General features: G+C 41.6%; 1 protein-coding gene across 1 annotated transcript; it reads left to right on the top strand.

Moving 5' to 3' along the window:
* Positions 1–6,539: 6,539 nt before the first annotated feature.
* Positions 6,540–13,223, top strand: LOC115376873 (selection and upkeep of intraepithelial T-cells protein 6-like). Its single transcript, XM_030076688.1, has 8 exons — positions 6,540–6,564; positions 7,455–7,561; positions 8,557–8,898; positions 9,578–9,919; positions 10,976–11,254; positions 11,344–11,463; positions 11,637–12,691; positions 12,794–13,223. The coding sequence occupies exons 2-8, from the start codon at positions 7,471–7,473 to the stop codon at positions 12,875–12,877; spliced, it is 2,313 nt and encodes a 770-aa protein (XP_029932548.1). The 5' UTR covers positions 6,540–6,564; positions 7,455–7,470; the 3' UTR covers positions 12,878–13,223.
* The last annotated feature ends 5,733 nt before the right edge of the window (positions 13,224–18,956 follow it).

Below are 18,956 nucleotides of genomic sequence, written 5' to 3'. Positions count from 1 at the left end.
ATTAATCTGGGCTGCAGCAGACAGACAGGGAAATAAAAACAAAGCAAACCTTCCCGCCTGTGCAGGTCAGCAGGAGGAGTGTCCTTTACTTTGTTTTATAGCTTATTTTTTATTGAGGACTTTGACCCCATGGTTTTCTTTCCTCTATGGTGAATCTGTGAGACGTTGCTGCAGGTATGTACGGAGTTTTTTTTTTTTTTTTTTCTTTATGAATACATTAAATATTCTGGACATGATTAACCAAAGTTGTAATCAAAAGAAAATCATTGTTGCCTATTTGCTGGAATAAAAGTCAAAGTCAAACGTCTTCTGTGAACCTCAGCTGTTTAATCACACTCAAAGCTGTATATGCATGAATATGATACCCAATAACTGCAATTGAAATTTCATCAGTATTTAATAGATTTAAAGAGCCTACAAGTGATTTTGTGCGGTCGAAGACAAAAGAGTGCCTTGCAGTCTCTCAGCAAATAAAAGTGAAAGTAGCCTTTTGTCCTCAGACTCTGTTCATATTTCACAGTGAAGGACCCACAGAATGTGATCTGGTTTGTTTTTCAACACTGTGTAAGTGTGAGGTTTGAAATGTGTCTCCCACATCAGGATTTATTTCAGTTTAATTCACAAAGAATTCCTTAGATAAATGCAGACCTGAAAATGCATGAAGGACTGACGAACAGAGGGGGCTGTTTGCTAGGTTACACGAAGCATGAACGTTCAAGGCACATTGATAGATTAAAATAAATTCAAGAAGAGCTGTATAAATACACAAATAAACCGTGAAAGCTTATTGTGACAAAATGTTTTTTGCCCAAATGGACCAGAGGTGTAAGTGACTCATTCTCTGCAGTTTTTATTTCAGTCCAGTTTTGAGGTTCTGTCACCACAGCACAAAGATTTATGATAATTCTCTCACCTCTTAACTTTCCATTGTCATTTTTTAAAATTTATGTTTTATGCAATTATCATGTGCTTAGGTTCCTTAGCCTTAGTCTGATTTCTGATTGCTTCAAGAGAAATTGATTTAACACATTGTACAGTGTGTATTATTGATGATTTCAATTAAAACCTAGTTTCTGTCAGTTTCCAGAAATCAAGCATGGTTCATGTGAAGGAAGGACTGCCTGTTAAATCTCAGCTCAGTGTCTTCAGCGCCTCAGTGTTTCTTTTTCTAACACACACCTGTGCAGGTAGGTGACACTAAGAAACACGAACAAGGCCTTGGGGTGTGTGTTTGCAGGTAAAAGATCATGATGAGACTTTAGATCTAATGTGATGTCAGTTCATTTTTAGGTAGCTAACATTACCTAGCTAATATTAGTGAATGTTCACTAACATTAGCAAGGTAATGTTAGCTAAGGTTTCATAACCAAAGCTCTGACCTTCTCCTAACCTTAACCAAGTAGCTGGCTAGCTGGCGAGCTAACAGCGAGCTTCCTCAGGAAACAGAGGGCTGGAACAAACAAGCTATGTGATAGTATTGGTTGGAGGACTTGTTGCTCTGTACAGTTTAAGTAGAAAACACAGTAATATTTGTTTTCGCCTTATAGTGTTTCACCTGTTCAGTCAATTCTCACAGCAAAAAAAAAACAAACAAACAAAAAAAACAAAAAAACACAAACACAAACAAACAAACAAACAAACAAACATTAATTTCTTCCCAGGTCAGTCTCAGCTGATTGGTCCACCTCAGCCAATAGTAGCAATAGTTGGTGATGACACCATCTTGCCGTGTCACCTGGAACCTGCCATGGATGTTGGTGCCCTGCCAGTGGAGTGGACAAGACCTGACCTGAATCCCCAGTTTGTCCATACGTGGCGTGAAGGTGTGGAACTTCTAGTTGATCACCACCCATCCTACGAGGGCAGAACGTCTCTGTTCATGGACAAACTGAAGGACGGAGACATTTCTCTGAAACTCTCTGAAGTCAAACTCTCTGATGAAGGAAAATACAGATGCTTCATTCCTTCACTGGGTAAAGAAATGACTGTGGAGCTTGTTGTTGGTAAGTGGACAAATTCTCATTGTGTGTTTTTTTTTCTTCTTTTAGTCATTCAAAGATTTTGCAATCATACTGCCCTTCACACTGTGAGCTGCCCAGTGCCATTCAACTGCCATTTTGAAATTCCTACTAAATTTGAATTTTCCAAAATGACAAGGCATGCTATGCGACCATTTTGGCTGCAGTCTTGTAGCTCAGCCTTCGTTAATGTCCTGGAGAACCACAGTCAGATCAGCTCGGTGCAGAACACTTTAAATGTCATATACTGTCAGCTTTCAGTAGGTGCACACCATGAGCAGCAGCAATGATTAGCACTTCATTTTTCATTTCCACTGAGCCCAAGTAAAAAAAAAAAAAACATCAACAAACAGCGCTGCCTTGAGTGTGTTGTGATGAAAACAAACCCTTACAGAGCTGAATCATCTCTGTCAGTTCTCAAAGGAAGGAATACAAAACAAACCTGTTTCTTCCCAGGTCAGTATCAGCTAATTGGTCCACCTCAGCCAATAGTGGTGATACTTGGTGATGACGTCACTTTGCCGTGTCACCTGGAGCCTGCCAGGGATGTCACTACCAGGACAGTGGAGTGGATGAGACCCGACCTGGAGCCCCGCTTTGTCCATGTGTGGCGGCGTGATGGTGTGGAGGTTGTGTCTATGAAACACCTGTCCTACGATGGAAGAACGTCTCTGTTCAGGGACAAACTGAAACATGGAGACGTTTCACTGAAACTCTCTGGAGTGAAACTCTCTGATGAAGGAAAATACAGATGCTTCATTCCTACACTGGGTAGAGAAACTACTGTTCAGCTTGTTGTTGGTAAGTGGACAAATTCTGATTGTGTATGCTTTTTTTTACTGAACACTTACACACGGCACAATCATTACTTTAAAAGGCACACACACACACACACACACCTTGGGGAAAATTACATTGACTTACATTAACATACATAGTTTCCTGGGCGCAGTTGCAAATGTCATGTAACATTTCCATTCCATATCCCTCCTCTCCCTCCTCATCAGGTGCTGCCTCCTCTCCTGTCCTCAATGTGAGCAAAAGCAGCAGTGGAGTGGTTTTAGAGTGTGAAAGTAAAGGCTGGTACCCAGAGCCTGAGCTGTTTTGGCTGGACGCTGAGGGAAAGCTCCTCTCTGCTGGAGCTCCAGAGACAGTCAGAGGTCCTGATGGCCTCTATACTGTCAGCAGCAGAGTGACTGTGGAGAAGAGCCACAGCAACAGCTTCACCTGCAGGGTTCAGCAGCTCAGCATCAACCAGAGCAGGGACACACACATCCACCTCCCAGGTCTGAAGGGTTGTGAAAATTTATAGCATGGACACTTTATAAGTTTTTTGACAGCTGGTGTCTAGTTTTATTTAAATGTCATGCCGTTCTGTGTTTTATCATTTCAGATGATTTCTTCACGTCTTCTCCTGCTGTTCCTGTTGCCGTCGGCTTGTCTGCTGTCTTTCTGTGCGTTGTTGCTGTCGTCTTTGTTGTGTGGAAATGGAGACATAACAAAACAAGCAAGTCAGAATTTCATTTTTTTTCTTTGTTTTTCCAGGTCAAATTTCTATCCCAGCTCTAATGGTTGCACTGATGTGAAGGATTTCATTATACAAAAAATATTCATTGTTACACCAACAAACAAAACGTCATAGAGTTAACAAGCTTCCCACTTTGATATTCACACAGAACTCAAGATGCACGATGAGGATGGCACTGAACAGAGAGAAAGAGAGAGAAAGACCAAATCTACAACTAACAACACAGAAGATGAGTTTCTCATGGAGGGAGAAGGAAACCAGAAGCAGCTCACGGCAGAAAGACATAAAATGAAGGATCTGGAGAAGGAAAAACTTGAGGATGAACTACAAAAGAAAGAGAATGCCGGGAAACACCAGGAGAAGAAACTTGACAAATTGGTGTGTAATAATGGGGAACAAGAGATCAAACCCCAACTAGAGGAGACAGAGAGAGAGAGGGATGGGAATAGGAGGAAGCTTCTCTCAGTGGACAGGGAGATAAGAGAGAGAAAGAAGACTGACCTTGACATGCAGAGGGGAGACACAGAGAAAGATGAAAACAAAAAGCTTCCTTTAGAGGCTGAAACAAATCAAGCCAAGAAAAAGGCAGAACTTGAGAAACAGCCGCCAGAGATGGAGAAGGCACAGGAGAGGACATATGATGAAGTTGTCAGAGTGACAGAAGAGGAGATGAACATAGAGAAGCAGCAAATCAAAGAGAAGTTAGAGGAGCCACAGAAACAGAGGGGGACAGAAGGGAAGCCTCAGTCAGTCAGAAGGGAAGCGATACAGACGGAGAGAGAGAGGACTGATCTCAAAGTACAGCGAGAAGCAGCAGGAACAGAAAACCAAAAGCTCAGACAAGAGACAGAGCTTCAGTCACATGAACCTCAGAGAGAAAAAGGCCAGGTGATTGAGGCTGAACTCATGCAGCTGCTGGAGAAGGGCAACGTCAATCTCACACTGAACAATGAACATGTAGAAACTGTAGTTGTTACACTGATGGAACAGCAGAAGGAACTGGAAAATCAGAGAGATCAGCTCGAAATGCAACTGGAGGAGGTTGAGAGACAGAGGGACGAGGATGAGCTAAATTTGAATCTGGACAAGAGGAAGGCAGAACTTGATAAAGAGATACAGAAGACAGAGGAAAAACTGACGTCAATAGCAAGGCAAATTGATATAGAAATCAGGGGAAAAGAAAGAAAGCAAATCAGCGCCGACCTTGAAATACAGCGAGGAAACCAAAACTCCAGACTGGAAACAGAGCTTCAGTCAGATCAACACCGAGAAAACCTCCTGGGAAGTTTGAAGAACTCCAATGAACAGATGCAGAAACTGGATGTCAGTCAGCCAGATGAATCAGAGAGTGATGAAGATCTTTAGCAGGAAGTCACTGCCGAACTGTGTGTGTGTGTGTGTGTGTGTGTGTGTGTGTGTGTGTGTGTGTGTGTGTGTGTGTGTGTGTGTATGTGTGTGTGTGTGTGTGTGTGTTTGAAACTCTTGATAAAGCATTTCTGTGCTCTTGAATTAAGATCCTGGAAGCAAAAAGCAGAGTGACAGGAGAAAGAAGACGCTTGTCACTTACAGTTGTCATGTATTTTATTTTTTATTTTTTATTTTTTGGCTACATTGCTTAGTGTTTTCTGTTTATGTAATGTTGCAATAATTTACATTAATAGTTACATCGTTCCTTGGTGAGAATTCATGTAATGCTGTTCTGCTCTTTATCAAGTTTTCTTTGTGAACTTCAGGCAACTGTTTTGTTTGTGTATGATTAAATACACAGAATGTGGGTCATTGTAAATGAATAATATGACTCAATATACCTTCATTATGTCTTATGTCTAGTCCTGACATAGTTCTCGTCAAGGGGCAGCAGCTTGTATTTTCTTCAGTGGTGGAGGAAACCGCAGCATTTACATCAGTTTAGCTCTTCTTTATGATCTGATTATTATCATTTTAAATGACGCTGAAGCAGTAAAACCTAAAACTGCATCTGAGATCCCTCCTCATCTCTTTGTTTCTGTTTTTGTCTTTCACCTTATTGAGGGTTGACAGGTGTTATAATTCCGAATATAAGTTATTACTCTGCCCCCTGCAGGTAATCGGCTGTACTGACTCTTAGATGAACGCTTCCTCTTCACTGGGAACAAAGTCACACTGTAGTGCTGATGTTTCGTAGGCTTTCGATGTGATTGGTGCCTGTAGTATTTTATGATAGTGATATTCAGTATCGGTTACCTGGCAACGGGCAAGTCCAAAGTTCAGCAACATACGGGTTATGAGTCTGTATCCTGCTATATTTATTATGGCCGATGTTGATATTGGCGGTCATGTCATCAGCTGCCAGTATGATAAAGGCTCTTCAGTGATCGCAGCTACAGAGACTGTTTTATTTGAACTCTATGTTTTGCCCTCATGTTGTGTGCAGTTTTATTATGTATCTAAAGGCTTTCATGGATCCCTGAGTTTCCCTGCCACTGAACGCCATGGACCACTCTTTACCGAGGAGCTGAGAATTTAAGTTACATAGGATTTAATGGAGAGTTTTAGTTTCAAAGTGGCGGTTTCAATGTTTTTATGATACCTGAGAATAATAAACATCCATGGGAACAACCGTAATTCTGCTGTAAGATAATAGTTGCACTGAATTAATAAATAAATAAGAAGCTGTCAGTGGCTTCAGAACCCAAATATCAGCACCTGGGCTGAAACGAGTCAAAGTCCAACTTTTTTTTGTTTACACATCCACAAAATCGTAAAGTAACAAATACACTCAGCAGTGTTCATGCATGTTTTCAGTATTAATGTATTGTTTTAGTCCAAAATCCAGACATGCACATTAATCTGGGCTGCAGCAGACAGACAGGAAAATAAAAACAAAGCAAACCTTCCCGCCTGTGCAGGTCAGCAGGAGGAGTGTCCTTTACTTTGTTGTATAGCTTTTTTTTTTTTTTTTTTTTTTTATTGACGACTTTGACCCCATGGTTTTCCTTTCTCCGTGACTCTCTATTACTCTGTGAGACGTTGCTACAGGTATGTGTGGGTTTTTTTATGAATACATTAAATATCTAGACATGATTCGCCTACGTTTTAATCAAAAGAAAACCAGTATTGCGTATTTGTTGGAATAAAAGTCAAAGTCGAACGTCTTCTGTGAACCTCAGCTATTTAATCATACTCAGAGCTGTATATGCATGAAATATGATATCCAATAACTGAAATTGGAATTTCAGCAGTATTTAATGAATTTAAAGAGCTTCCAAGTGATTCTGTGTGGTCGAAAACAAGAGTGCCTTGTCTCTCAGCAAATAAAAGTGAAAGTAACCTGTTGTTCTCAGACTCTGTTCATATTTCATGGTGAAAGACCCACATAAAATGATCTGGTTCGTTTTTCAACACTGTGTCAGTGTTAGGTTTGAAATGTTCCCATTTCAGGATATATTTCAGTTTAATTCATAAAGAATTCCGGGGATAAACGCAGACCTGAAAATGCACGAAGGACTGACCAGTAGAGGGCGCTGTTTGATAGGTTACCCAGGGCAAGAATGTTCAATGCACATTGATAGATTAAATTAAATTCAAGAAGAGTTGTATAAATGCACAAATAAACAGTGAAGGCTTATTCTGACAAAATATTTTTGCCCAAATGGACCAGAGATGTAGGCTACGTGACTTATTTCCTGCAGTTTTTATTTCAGTCCAGTTCTGAGGTTCTGTCACCACAGCACAAACATTTATGAGTAAAACTCTCAGTTTTATGTCAGTACACCTCTTAACTTTCCTGTTATTTTTTATTTATGTTTTATGTAATTATTATGTGCTTAGGTTCTTTAGTCTTAGTCTGACTGCTTCAAAAGAAATTGATTTAACACATTGTACAGTGTTTATTATTGATGATTTCCATTAAAACTAGTTTCTGTCAGTTTCCAGAAGTCAAGCATGGTTCATGCGAAGAAAGGACTGCCTGTTAAATCTCAGCTCAGTGTCTTCAGCACCTCGGTGTTTCTTCTTCTAACACACACCTGTGCAGGTAAGTGACCTGCACCTGTACTGTTAAATGATGCTGTCCATTTCTGCACCAGGGAGTCACCTTATAAGTATAAATACAATTATAAATACAAATTAATTCATAACTAAGGCACACATGAATTGTAACGTCTAGATAGGCTAATGAGAAAACCGAGAATGCCTTTCTTCAAGTTCTAGGCTTTATTGGGTTTATTTCTGAACCAGAAAACTGTGGTACCTCACTTTCTCCAGACCAGCTCAGCCACAAAAACACTAAACTGCTACACCGGTATTTCAAATTTTGGCACAAGAGCATCAAGCTTTAACAAAGTTTGCGTTAGATATACAGAAACTGCAGCCAACATACCAGAATTTACATTTATAATTGCATTTTTAGACTGTCCTCCAGCAAAAAACAACCCCCTTCGATCATTTGTACAGCAGCTTATTATGATCTTTAGTTGCATTTTAAAGTCAAGCGATTGTTCCTGTAAATAACGACACTGTGGTGTAGCACTAAAGGAGCGACCATGTCATTTTTAGAAGGTTGGTGGGGTTGTGGGGTGGTGGATGGGTCAATCAAAACACCTCTCACTCAGCCAGTCCAGGTTAAAATCCCAACCAAAGCAGTGTTCGTTTTAGGGGTTGGTAATGTTACTCAGCTAATATTAGTGACTGTTTGCTCGTTTCGTACCCTTAACCCTTATAACCTTAACCATTACAACAAGCCTTTCCCTTACCTTAACAATAACCATTTCCTAACCTTAACCAAATATTTTTAGTGGTTAGGGTTAGGGAGGAACTAATGGCTGGATCGCTCAGGAAATGGTCCTTGGGGTTGTATTAGTGGGTTGGAACAAACGACCCATGTGGCCATATGGACTGGAAGACATGTTCGGTTCAGTTTAAGTGGAAAAGACGATGATGCTAAGAGAGTTTGTTGGCGGACAAACAGCCTTATAGGGTTTAACCTATTCAGTTAATTCTCACCGCAAAATAATATCTCTGTCTTCCCAGGTCAGTCTCAGTTGATTGGTTCATCTCAGCCAATAGTGGCAATAGTTGGTGATGACATCATATTGCCGTGCAAACTGGACCCTGCAGTAGACGCTGCTGCCATGACAGTGGAGTGGACGAGACCCGACCTGCAGCCCAGATTTGTGTATCTGTGGCGTGACGGTCATGAACTTCTAGTTCAGCAAAACCCGACATACAAGAGAAGAGCGTCTCTGTTCACTGACAAACTGAAGCTCGGAGACGTTTCACTGAAACTCTCTGACGTGAGACTCTCTGATGAGGGAAAATACAGGTGCTTCATCCCTTCACTGGGCAAAGAAACAGCCATGGAGCTTAAAGTTGGTAAGTGCATGTTTGTTCATTGTGTTTTATTTTTTTTTTTACCTTTACCCATCCAAGGAAGGACTTGGTGTAGCCCTGCTTTACATGAACAGATGTGCAGCCATTCATATTGTAACCGAATGTAGCCTTGGAAATGGAGCTGCTCCAGACAAACAGTTAAGGCTTAAATACTTTTTCTAGTAGTATCTTGACGTGAATGACTTGTTAAGAGAAGAAAGACCATTACATTCAAAGTTTCTCTGACTTGATCGTCCCAGTTGGTCCAGGATGTGTTGTGGAAATCCCTTTTGCAATAATCAAATTTTCATATAGAAACACAATTCACCCACATGGTGACTATAGAAGAAATCACAATCCACCATTATTAAACCTTCCACACCATCAGACAGGTGGCGCCGTCCATTTAATTAACACGTGAAAGGGTTAAGAGTGTGAGCACAATGTCAGTGGGATTTTCATTCTCTTCCCATCACAGATTTAATTGAGTTTGGCCCACAATACTGAAGTCTAACCTCACTCAGAACTGGCTTTGTTACTCAACCAACTAAAATATGGATATAAAAATGTGTATAAAGCACCTATCTGCTGTATTCAAAATTTTATTACAAGGTTTCTAGTTAATATACAGTATTTTTGTTGACTATTAACACCACTTAAAACTGATCTGTTTCTTCCTCAGGTCAGCCTCAGCTGATCGGTCCACCTCAGCCAATAGTAGCAATAGTTGATGATGACACCATTTTGCCGTGCCATCTGGAACCTGCCGTGGATGTCACTGCCAGGACAGTGGAGTGGACAAGACCCGACCTGCAGCCCAGCTTTGTCCATATGTGGCGAGATGGTGCGAACCTTCTGATTCACCAAAACCCAACATACGAGGGAAGAACGTCTCTGTTCATGGACAAACTGAAACATGGAAACGTTTCACTGAAACTCTCTGAGGTGAAACTCTCTGACGAGGGAAGATACAAATGCTTCATTCCCTCCCTGGGTACAGAAACTACTATCGAGCTTGTTGTTGGTAAGTGGCCAGACTTTGGGGTTTTGTTTGGCATATCCCCTTCTTCACATTACTACAGGTGCTGCCACTAGGAGTTGTATCTGTATGAATGGAAGCTGTGGGAGTAAAATCACTGTTACCTACTCTTGGAAACTGAGCAGCTCCACTGGAACAGATGAGTTAAATGCTTTCTGTAATAGCACAATGCATGTATAACCCTGTTGGGGAGGACTGAAGCCTAGGGACATCAAACATTGGACATATTATATTGGAGGCCCCAGAATTACAGAGAGGAGATTGCAAAAAAGGAGCTTTATTTTGGCAAGAACATTGTCAACTGGTAGGTCTGTATTAATTAAACTAACATAAAAAAATGTGTGACAGAAGAAATTGATTCATGTATCACAAAAAGGCATATATTTACCAAATGGATTCATGTAACATTGAAAAAATACTTGGAAAGCTTTGTCATGAGGCAACGAAGAGCTGATTAACCTTTCATGTTGATTGGCCAAAAGGGAACCTGTTGGTGTGGTAGGTGTGGCCTATCACAAAAAGGCGAACAACAGATATGCTCCCTAAGTTAACCATACATTTAACGGTTTGCTTGAATTACCTGCAATTATGTGCATTAACACTAAGAACTGACATAAGTTTCATTTGGCCAGCCATGTGATGTGGGGTTAGCATATCTCAGCACAGGTAAACACTTTACTGAGTGCATATCTCCATCATCAAACAGTCATTCATCACCTCATAAGTCCTTGAAGACCCAGAAGTCACTGTCAAAAAATTTTCATGTGTACAATTGACAAACAATAATTATTATTATGCATTCAAAGTATGTACATTTTCAGAAGAAAAGGATTATATTACACATATTAAATATTTGAGTGAATGGACACTCTTTAACTGAAAAATGTCTGAATATCGTGAAACAGCACTTAAGTGGGTAAGTTATACAAGCAGTGTACTCTGTTACTGAGCCAATGTACTTACTCTGACTTTGATGATTTTATGCTGTGTGGTATCAGTCTTACACTGTGTGAAATCCCTCCTCCTCTCCTTCCTCATCAGGTGCTGCCTCCTCTCCTGTCCTCAACATGACCAAAAGCAGCAGTGGAGTGGTTTTAGAGTGTGAAAGTAAAGGCTGGTACCCAGAGCCTGAGCTGTTTTGGCTGGACGCTGAGGGAAAGCTCCTCTCTGCTGGAGCTCCAGAGACAGTCAGAGGTCCTGATGGCCTCTATACTGTCAGCAGCAGAGTGACTGTGGAGAAGAGCCACAGCAACAGCTTCACCTGCAGGGTTCAGCAGCTCAGCATCAACCAGAGCAGGGACACACACATCCACGTCCCAGGTCAGGGGGGTTTTGATGAATCTATCACACAGGAACTTTATTACTTTAGTTTTATAAAAAAGCTGCTCTTCTGTGTTTTATCATTTCAGATGATTTCTTCATGGTTCCTTCTAACCCTGCTGTTCTTGTTGCCATTGGTGTGTCTGTTGTCTTCCTGTGTGTTGTTGCTCTCGTCTTTGTTGTGTGCAAATGGAAACGTAACAAAACAAGTAAGTCAGGATATCATTTGTTTTCATTGTTTTTCAAGGTCAGGTTTCTATCTCAGCTCTAATGTTTACACTGATGTAAAGGATTTCATTACACAAAAAATATTCATTATTACACCAACAAACAAACAAAATGTAATCGAGTTAACAAGCTTTCTACTTTGATATTCACACAGAACTCGAGATGCACATTAAGGATGGCTCTGAAAAGAGAGAAAGAGAGAGAAAGACCAAATCTACAACTAACAACACAGAAGATGAGTTTCTCATGGAGGGAGAAGGAAACCAGAAGCAGCTCACAGCAGAAAGACATAAAATGAAGGATCTGGAGAAGGAAAAACTTGAGGATGAACTACAAAAGAAAGAGAATGCCGGGAAACACCAGGAGAAGAAACTTAACAAATTGGTGGGTAATAATGGGGAACAAGAGATCAAACCCCAACTAGAGGAGACAGAGAGAGAGAGGGATGGGAATAGGAGGAAGCTTCTCTCAGTGGACAGGGAGATAAGAGAGACAGAGACAAAGAAGACAGACCTTGACACGCAGAACGGAGACACAGAGAAAGATGAAAACAAAAAGCTTCCTTTAGAGGCTGAAACAAATCAAGCCAAGAAAAAGGCAGAACTTGAGAAACAGCCTCCAAAGATGGAGAAGGCACAGGAGAGGACAGATGATGAAGTTGTCAGAGTGACAGAAGAGGAGATGAACATAGAGAAGCAGCAAATCAAAGAGAAGTTAGAGGAGCCACAGAAACAGAGGGGGACAGAAGGGAAGCCTCAGTCAGTCAGAAGGGAAGCGATACAGACGGAGAGAGAGAAGACTGATCTCAAAGTACAGCAAGAGGCAGCAGGAACAGAAAACCAAAAGCTCAGACAAGAGACAGAGCTTCAGTCAGATGAACCTCAGAGAGAAAAAGGCCAAATGAGTGTGGATGAACTTGCACAGCTACTGGGGAAGAGCAACCTCAATGACACACATGAGCTACAAGAGAAGCAGAATGAACAGAGACATGAAGAAACTGCACTTTCCACACTGATGGGACAGCAGAAGGAACTGGAAAATCAGAGTGATGAGCTCGAAATGCTACTGGAGGAGGTTGAGAGACAGAGGGACGAGGACGAGCTAAATTTGAATCTGGACAAGAGGAAGGCAGAACTTGATAAAGAGATACAGAAGACAGAGGAAAAACTGACGTCAATAGCAAGGCAAATTGATAGAATACAAAAAGGAGGAAGAAAGCAAATCAGCGCCGACCTTGAAATACAGCGAGGAAACCAAAACTCCAGACCGGAAACAGAGCTTCAGTCAGATCAACACCAAGAAAACCTCCTGGGAAGTTTGAAGAACTCCAATGAACAGATGCAGAAACTGGATGTCAGTCAGCCTGATGAATCAGAGAGCGATGAAGATCTTTAGCAGGAAGTCACAGCCGAGCTGAATCTCAGTCCTCAGTCAACCCTCAATCCTTGTCTCCTTGCTCGTCGTCTGTGGGCTCTTGACTTTCACTTCATGAAACAACTTCTCAAATAACGATTTCTGACATACATTTGACAAACATTTCCATATGAAGTGCCTTTTTTAAAATAAATAAATAAATAAATGTATATATGCTTTTTTTTTTTTTTTTTTTACTACTATAGTTGTTATGTTACTCAGTGTTTTGAATATTTGACATATTTAGTTGTTTTGCCTTATTGACATGAGGCTCCTTTAAAATATCACACTTGATACTTGATAATATTTTGTGTTTGTGAATAAATAATCCCAACAATGGAGTCACAGCAAAGCCTTACAAGCCTTCATCATTGCTTTGTCTTCATATGGATTTGGTAAACATGCGGCAGTCCTCAAACTGTATATATACTATATACTGATGTACCATTTTTTTCCCTTGTTGGGTGGCAATTAAGGATTTCGAATGGACCACAGACATGCAGGTTCACTAACTATATGTGGGTCCCACAATAAAATAAAATAAAATCTAAATAAAATACATTATATTCAAAATGTGAAAAAATACATGTAAAAATACTATAAAATATAAAATATATACATTTTTAAAATTTGAAATTGCTGCTTTTGCTTTTGAAATTCCTGGTGTTGAAAAAAAAAGCAAATGGATGCTGTGTGCTGCCTTCAGTGTCATCATGTAAACTCCAGCACTGTACAGCAAGTTGCCCAGAGCAGACAGTAGGTCTGTCATTTTTCACTAAAATATCACTAAATTCACTAAATATTTGTCCAAACCCGGTCAGAGCCGTCAGGTTCACACAAGCATCCACACTCTAGTTTGCTGGTGCTCTTTTGGAAAAAAGAAATAAAGGGAATTCCACATAGGTTTTCTAAAGTTAACATTGTATTCCAGTAAAACATTGTGGAGTTCTTCACTTTCCATTGTGCATTGTTAAATTGAACGGCTCTTGAAGGAATTCAGTGGTGAAATGCTACCCATAGGAACTGAACCATTGGACGCACAGAGGTGGAAATGGTGTCCAACATCTTGTCTCAGTCTGGGGAAGTCAGAAAAATGGTATTATGCCCCAAAAACCGATATGTGGACGGCGACTGAATGACTAAAGATGAATGTGGGCCTGAGGCGACACCAGTTGAGATTGAGAACCACTGATCTAGACCATGAAACAGTAAAATTCTCCTCAGAAATAACTAGATAAATAAATAACTAAACTGCTAGTGGGGTGGCAGTTCAACTTTAATTCAGTGGTGGATGAAACAGCAGCATCAGTCAACTCAGCTATGCTCCGTATAAACCAGTGGTTCACATTTCTGCTGCCTCTCTGGAGGAAGCTGAACCTCAACAGCACCTGTCACTGTTTGATCCTTCCCATGATGCCATTTGTTCAGCTATAGGCATCATACACAGCAGGTTTATACTCAGCCCTGGGTAAATGACTCGGCTGATTCTCACTGGTTCTATTCAGAGAGACAGAGACTCTGTGGTCGGTGAAACAGACACCTTCCACGCTCTGTGAGTGTACTGTTAATATAAACACTTGTGTACAAAAAAAAACCCCACAAAACAAATATCTAAATCTGCCTTCACTTGTGAGAATCTTCTTTTCTTGAAACGGACACGCACATGACAAACTCAAACGATTATAATATAAGTTAAGAATCAACCTGAAGATGTGAAAGTGAAAATGTGTCAAAGTTGCATATGTGTCCCATGAGAAAAGAGCATCAGAGCTGAACTGAAAATAGAAACCCAGGACAACAAAAGGAAAAGAGATGTAGGAAAGGTAGTGAAAGGGGAAGCTGTAACGGCAAAGTGGAGGCTGGTTTCGTCTCAGAAAACCTCACCGAGAGGCAGATTTCGTCAGTCAGTGTCTTGAGTGCATTTTGCTGTTTAAGAGATTTACTTCAGCCCTGATGATGCATTGATGGTTGGGCCAATCAGACGAGGAGGTGAGATGACGACTGATGGTGAATGGAACCCGTCCTTTCTGATTTGGCTGGCATCACTGGCAGCCTCGGTGACCTCTCCAACCGCACTACCGCGCTCATTCGTACACAGTGCTGACGTCGTAGGGGTTCGAAACACGGCCCCTCCCTGAAACCAGCAGCACAGTGCAGTTTAATGAGTTAATGGCCTCACAGTATACACACACTTTCTCCAAACTATTATAGAAACCTTTCAATAACCGTCCCAAACTAAGAGCCAAGACTCTCACTGTTCCTTCAAGCTTTAAATAAAGGTAGTAATGATGATGATAATTTATATAGATATTTATTACACTAACCGAGGCAAGCCGAGACTGCATGGTGCTGAAAGAAATATCAATAACCCTTTGAAACATGAGGCAAGTCACTTGATCTCTTTCAAAGCAATAGGGAAAAAATATGATCAACTCAAAAATCTGCAAGATATTGGTGACAAAAAAGGAAAATATGGCCACAAAATTAGCAAAAATATGCTAGAAATGATCAGAAAACTACCCAAACAAAACAGAAAATGAGTTCTGAATAAATAAATAAATAAAATAAAATAAATCCATTCGAAAAGCCTGCCCATCAGCTCATGGGATTCAAAGATCTAAAACTTTCCGGTGAGTAAAAAAGCTGAAATGGGTCATATTGATCCAGAACACAACAGCAGGGCCAATACATGATTCAGCACAAACAGTAGTAAGTGAAGGAGGGCACGTATTTAGCCTATATGTGACCTCTTGTCCTGTGTGAGAAAAGCTACGTGCATGCAGGTGCCTGGTGAGGGGCCCCTGACCTGTTTCTGTCTGTGGTTTTCTCATGTGGTTTGTATCAGCGAAGCTAAAGTTATCACAAGCGTCTGAAACAAAACTTGGCCTGAGATGGACTGAGAGGCAGTGCACCAGTCAAAGAAAGTCTGTGGTAGGAGTCTGTGGAAACCAGAGCAAAGTCTCGCTCTGCATGCATAAAACACACAGGTTGGTGGACTATCTGAATAAAGGTGCATGATAACCAATTTGTGTTCCTTAAATTGTGCTCCTATCCAAAAGACGCCTATCTCCCTTCTGCTCCACAGGAGGTGAGTGCAAGTCGGGCCAAAGTAAAGTAGAAATAAGATAAAGTCAGATGCAGTACCTCTGTTCCTCCTGTGGTTTGTGACAACAGCATATGTTGCAACGACTGGATTAGCCTCTCTGGCCTCTGCAGAGACAGAGACATTTTTTTTTTTTTAAATTGCCAATAGCGTAGAAAGATAATAATTCATAACCCTCACTTCCTCATGTGTTGCCATATATGAAACCTGTGTTGTTGCATAACCGTATTTCAGTACCTCTGCATTTCCAAAGGTGAAGCAGTCCGACCGCCAACAGCAGAGCCGCCAGTAAGCCGGTGATACTGCCCCACATTACGTGGATGAGATAGGTGGAGCAGTGGAGGGTGGGATGAGTCTTCTCTTCAGGTACTACAGAGAAAGTAAAAAGAAACACAAAGAGACAAGGTGCTAATTTGATCCTGTTATGTGCAACTTCTTTTGAGATGAAAATAAATAAACTTAATCAGTGTTGTACATATTGATCTGTGACCGTGTGTGCTCATGCCAGGATCTCCCTTTTCGTTTAAAAATGCCCCTTTGAAATGATTTTGGCCTGTAAGGGTTGAGTTAGAGGGCACTCATGGGCATGGCCACCAGTGAGGCAGTTGCATTTTTATAAATCCCACAAAGGTTCTGGGCAAGATACAACCACAAGTACTGTGACTGGTTAGAAATGTTGTTGCTTCCTGTTTGCTGAAACAACCTTGATATGACAGCCATGAAAACCCCAGCAGCGTGTCCTAACAGCATCCGTGAGACCACACGCCGCATTGTAGTGGCTTTATGCTTCTATACTGTAAACACCTGCAAGTCTGCATGTCAAGTCAAATGGAAACACACAGACCAATAAGATCAATAAACCTTACAGCACCTGCAAGTATCATTTGAAACACACATTGTGCAGTTCTTTAGAGTTAGATGGTGGAGCTGTAGCCACTGAGGATATTTATCTTTCTGTCTATGGCAGTGATCCACACACCACTGAAGGTAGAGGAAGAGCAACTTAATGCCAAGATGTGTATTTCAAACCCACATTATCCGCTGTGTAAATAAGACAGCTTCAGAGTTGCTGCAAGGTTCATTAATTCACTTTGACGGAGCCAGGCTAATGACTCCCATAGACTTCAAGTCTTTATGCTAAGATAACACAAAATAGGAACAAACATAGGAACTGAACCACTGGACATACTGAGGTGGAAATGGTGTCCAACATCTGGTCTCAGTCTGGGGTAGAGTTCTCATTTTCTGCCCGAACCCGACCCGACCCGACCCGACCCGAAAATGTCGGGTCGGGTCGGGTCTAAAATTTACGTGAATTGGGCGGGTCGGGTCGGGCTTCGGGTTCTGTGGGGGATTTTTTTTTTTTTTTAAATAAAAAAATAGAATTATGTGTTCTGTTATTGATTATGACGTTTCATTTTTATGTGACTGGTGGAGAGAGTGAGAGACTGGATTGGATTTGGAGGCTAAACTTTCAGTGACAGACAGACAACCAGCTGTGCGAGCGCAGCGCAAACAAGTGAGAGAGAGTTGCAGCAGTATCCCGCTGTGCTGGCAGACTCGGCAGCAGGGACGGTTTTTGCTATGTGCAGTGCAGCTGCCCGGGGGCGCACGAGAAAAAAAAAAAAATCTCCAGTTTTCTAGACTACCGTATTGACCGCGGCACCATCAGTCGGAATCAGGCGGGCCGGCCGCAGCACCGTCCGGTATCGCGCCCACCCGTCAGGTCTGCCGGATCTGACAGGTGAGCTGCCTCATGCTGGCCGGTGCCGCGGCCGGCCCGCTTGATACCGACTGATGGTTCCCCGGTGCCGCGGCCGACCGGCTCTGTTAAATAATGGCGAATTTGGCGATTATTTTTTTTTCGGGCTTTATCGGGCTGTCGGGCCTAAAGTTCGGCTAATTAGTCGGGTCGGGTCGGGCCTCGGGCTGGCCCAGTCAGGCCCGGGTCGGGTCGGGTCTTAATTTTCAGGCCCGATGAGAACTCTAGTCTGGGGAAGTCGGGAAAATGGTCTTATGCCCCAAAAAACAATATGTGGACGGTGACTGAATGACTAAGGATGAATGTGGGCCCATGAAACAGTAAAATTCTCCTCATAAATAAATAAATAAATAAATAAATATTTTAATTCAGTGGTGGATGAAACAGCAGCATCAGTCAACTCAGCTATGGTCTGTATAAACCAAAGTCGGGAAAAGGTTTATTTAGCCCAAAATGTTGGAGAATTCCTTTAAATGGCAGTGGCAAAATGAGTAAACAGCAGCAGAACTGTTGAGGCATCTATCAAAAAGAGACATGAGACATCCATTGGTGCTTTGGGGAAATAAGGTGCAAGGCATCGCTTGTAAAAATGTCAATATATCTAGAAATGTAATCCTATAAATGGAAGCATTTTGTGAAGTGGGGGCCTGTACGTCACCACGCTGGTCTGTATGTTGGTCAGTCCATCAGCAGCGATGCTCAGAGCGACCAGTGTCAAAATCTATTTAAAGGATTGCTGTGGAGTACAACATTCATGTTGCCTATAGAGGATGAAAATTAGCATTTTTGCGGACCCCTTGACCATCCCTCTAGCACCACCAGCAGGCTCAGAGTCTGTATTAGAAATAATGCACCAATTTTGGTGATGCTTACTCATCGGGCTTGCTGTTAGGATAAGGTAGGACCCTAACCTGTAACACCTGTGACCTACAAGTGCCTAAATTCATAGTAAGGCGAAATAACAGGAACGTCACAGCAACATCAACCAAGTAGGGAATCAGCAGGACCTTGTGCAGATTCCACCAATAATGTTACCTCAAGCTCAGGATAGATGATTTAACTGAACATTTTTCGTGGAAACGCTGTTATTACTCACCTCTGACAGCCAGCCGGCTCTCTGGTGACACATCAGTTTCAGAGACGCTGCACTTGTAGAAACCTTCATCAGACTTGGAGACACTGTGGATGGTCATCTC

Source organism: Myripristis murdjan, chromosome 18 (assembly GCF_902150065.1).
Source record: "Myripristis murdjan chromosome 18, fMyrMur1.1, whole genome shotgun sequence".
Classification (NCBI taxonomy): Eukaryota; Metazoa; Chordata; class Actinopteri; order Holocentriformes; family Holocentridae; genus Myripristis; species Myripristis murdjan.
This window is presented reverse-complemented; position numbering and strand designations above follow the sequence as displayed.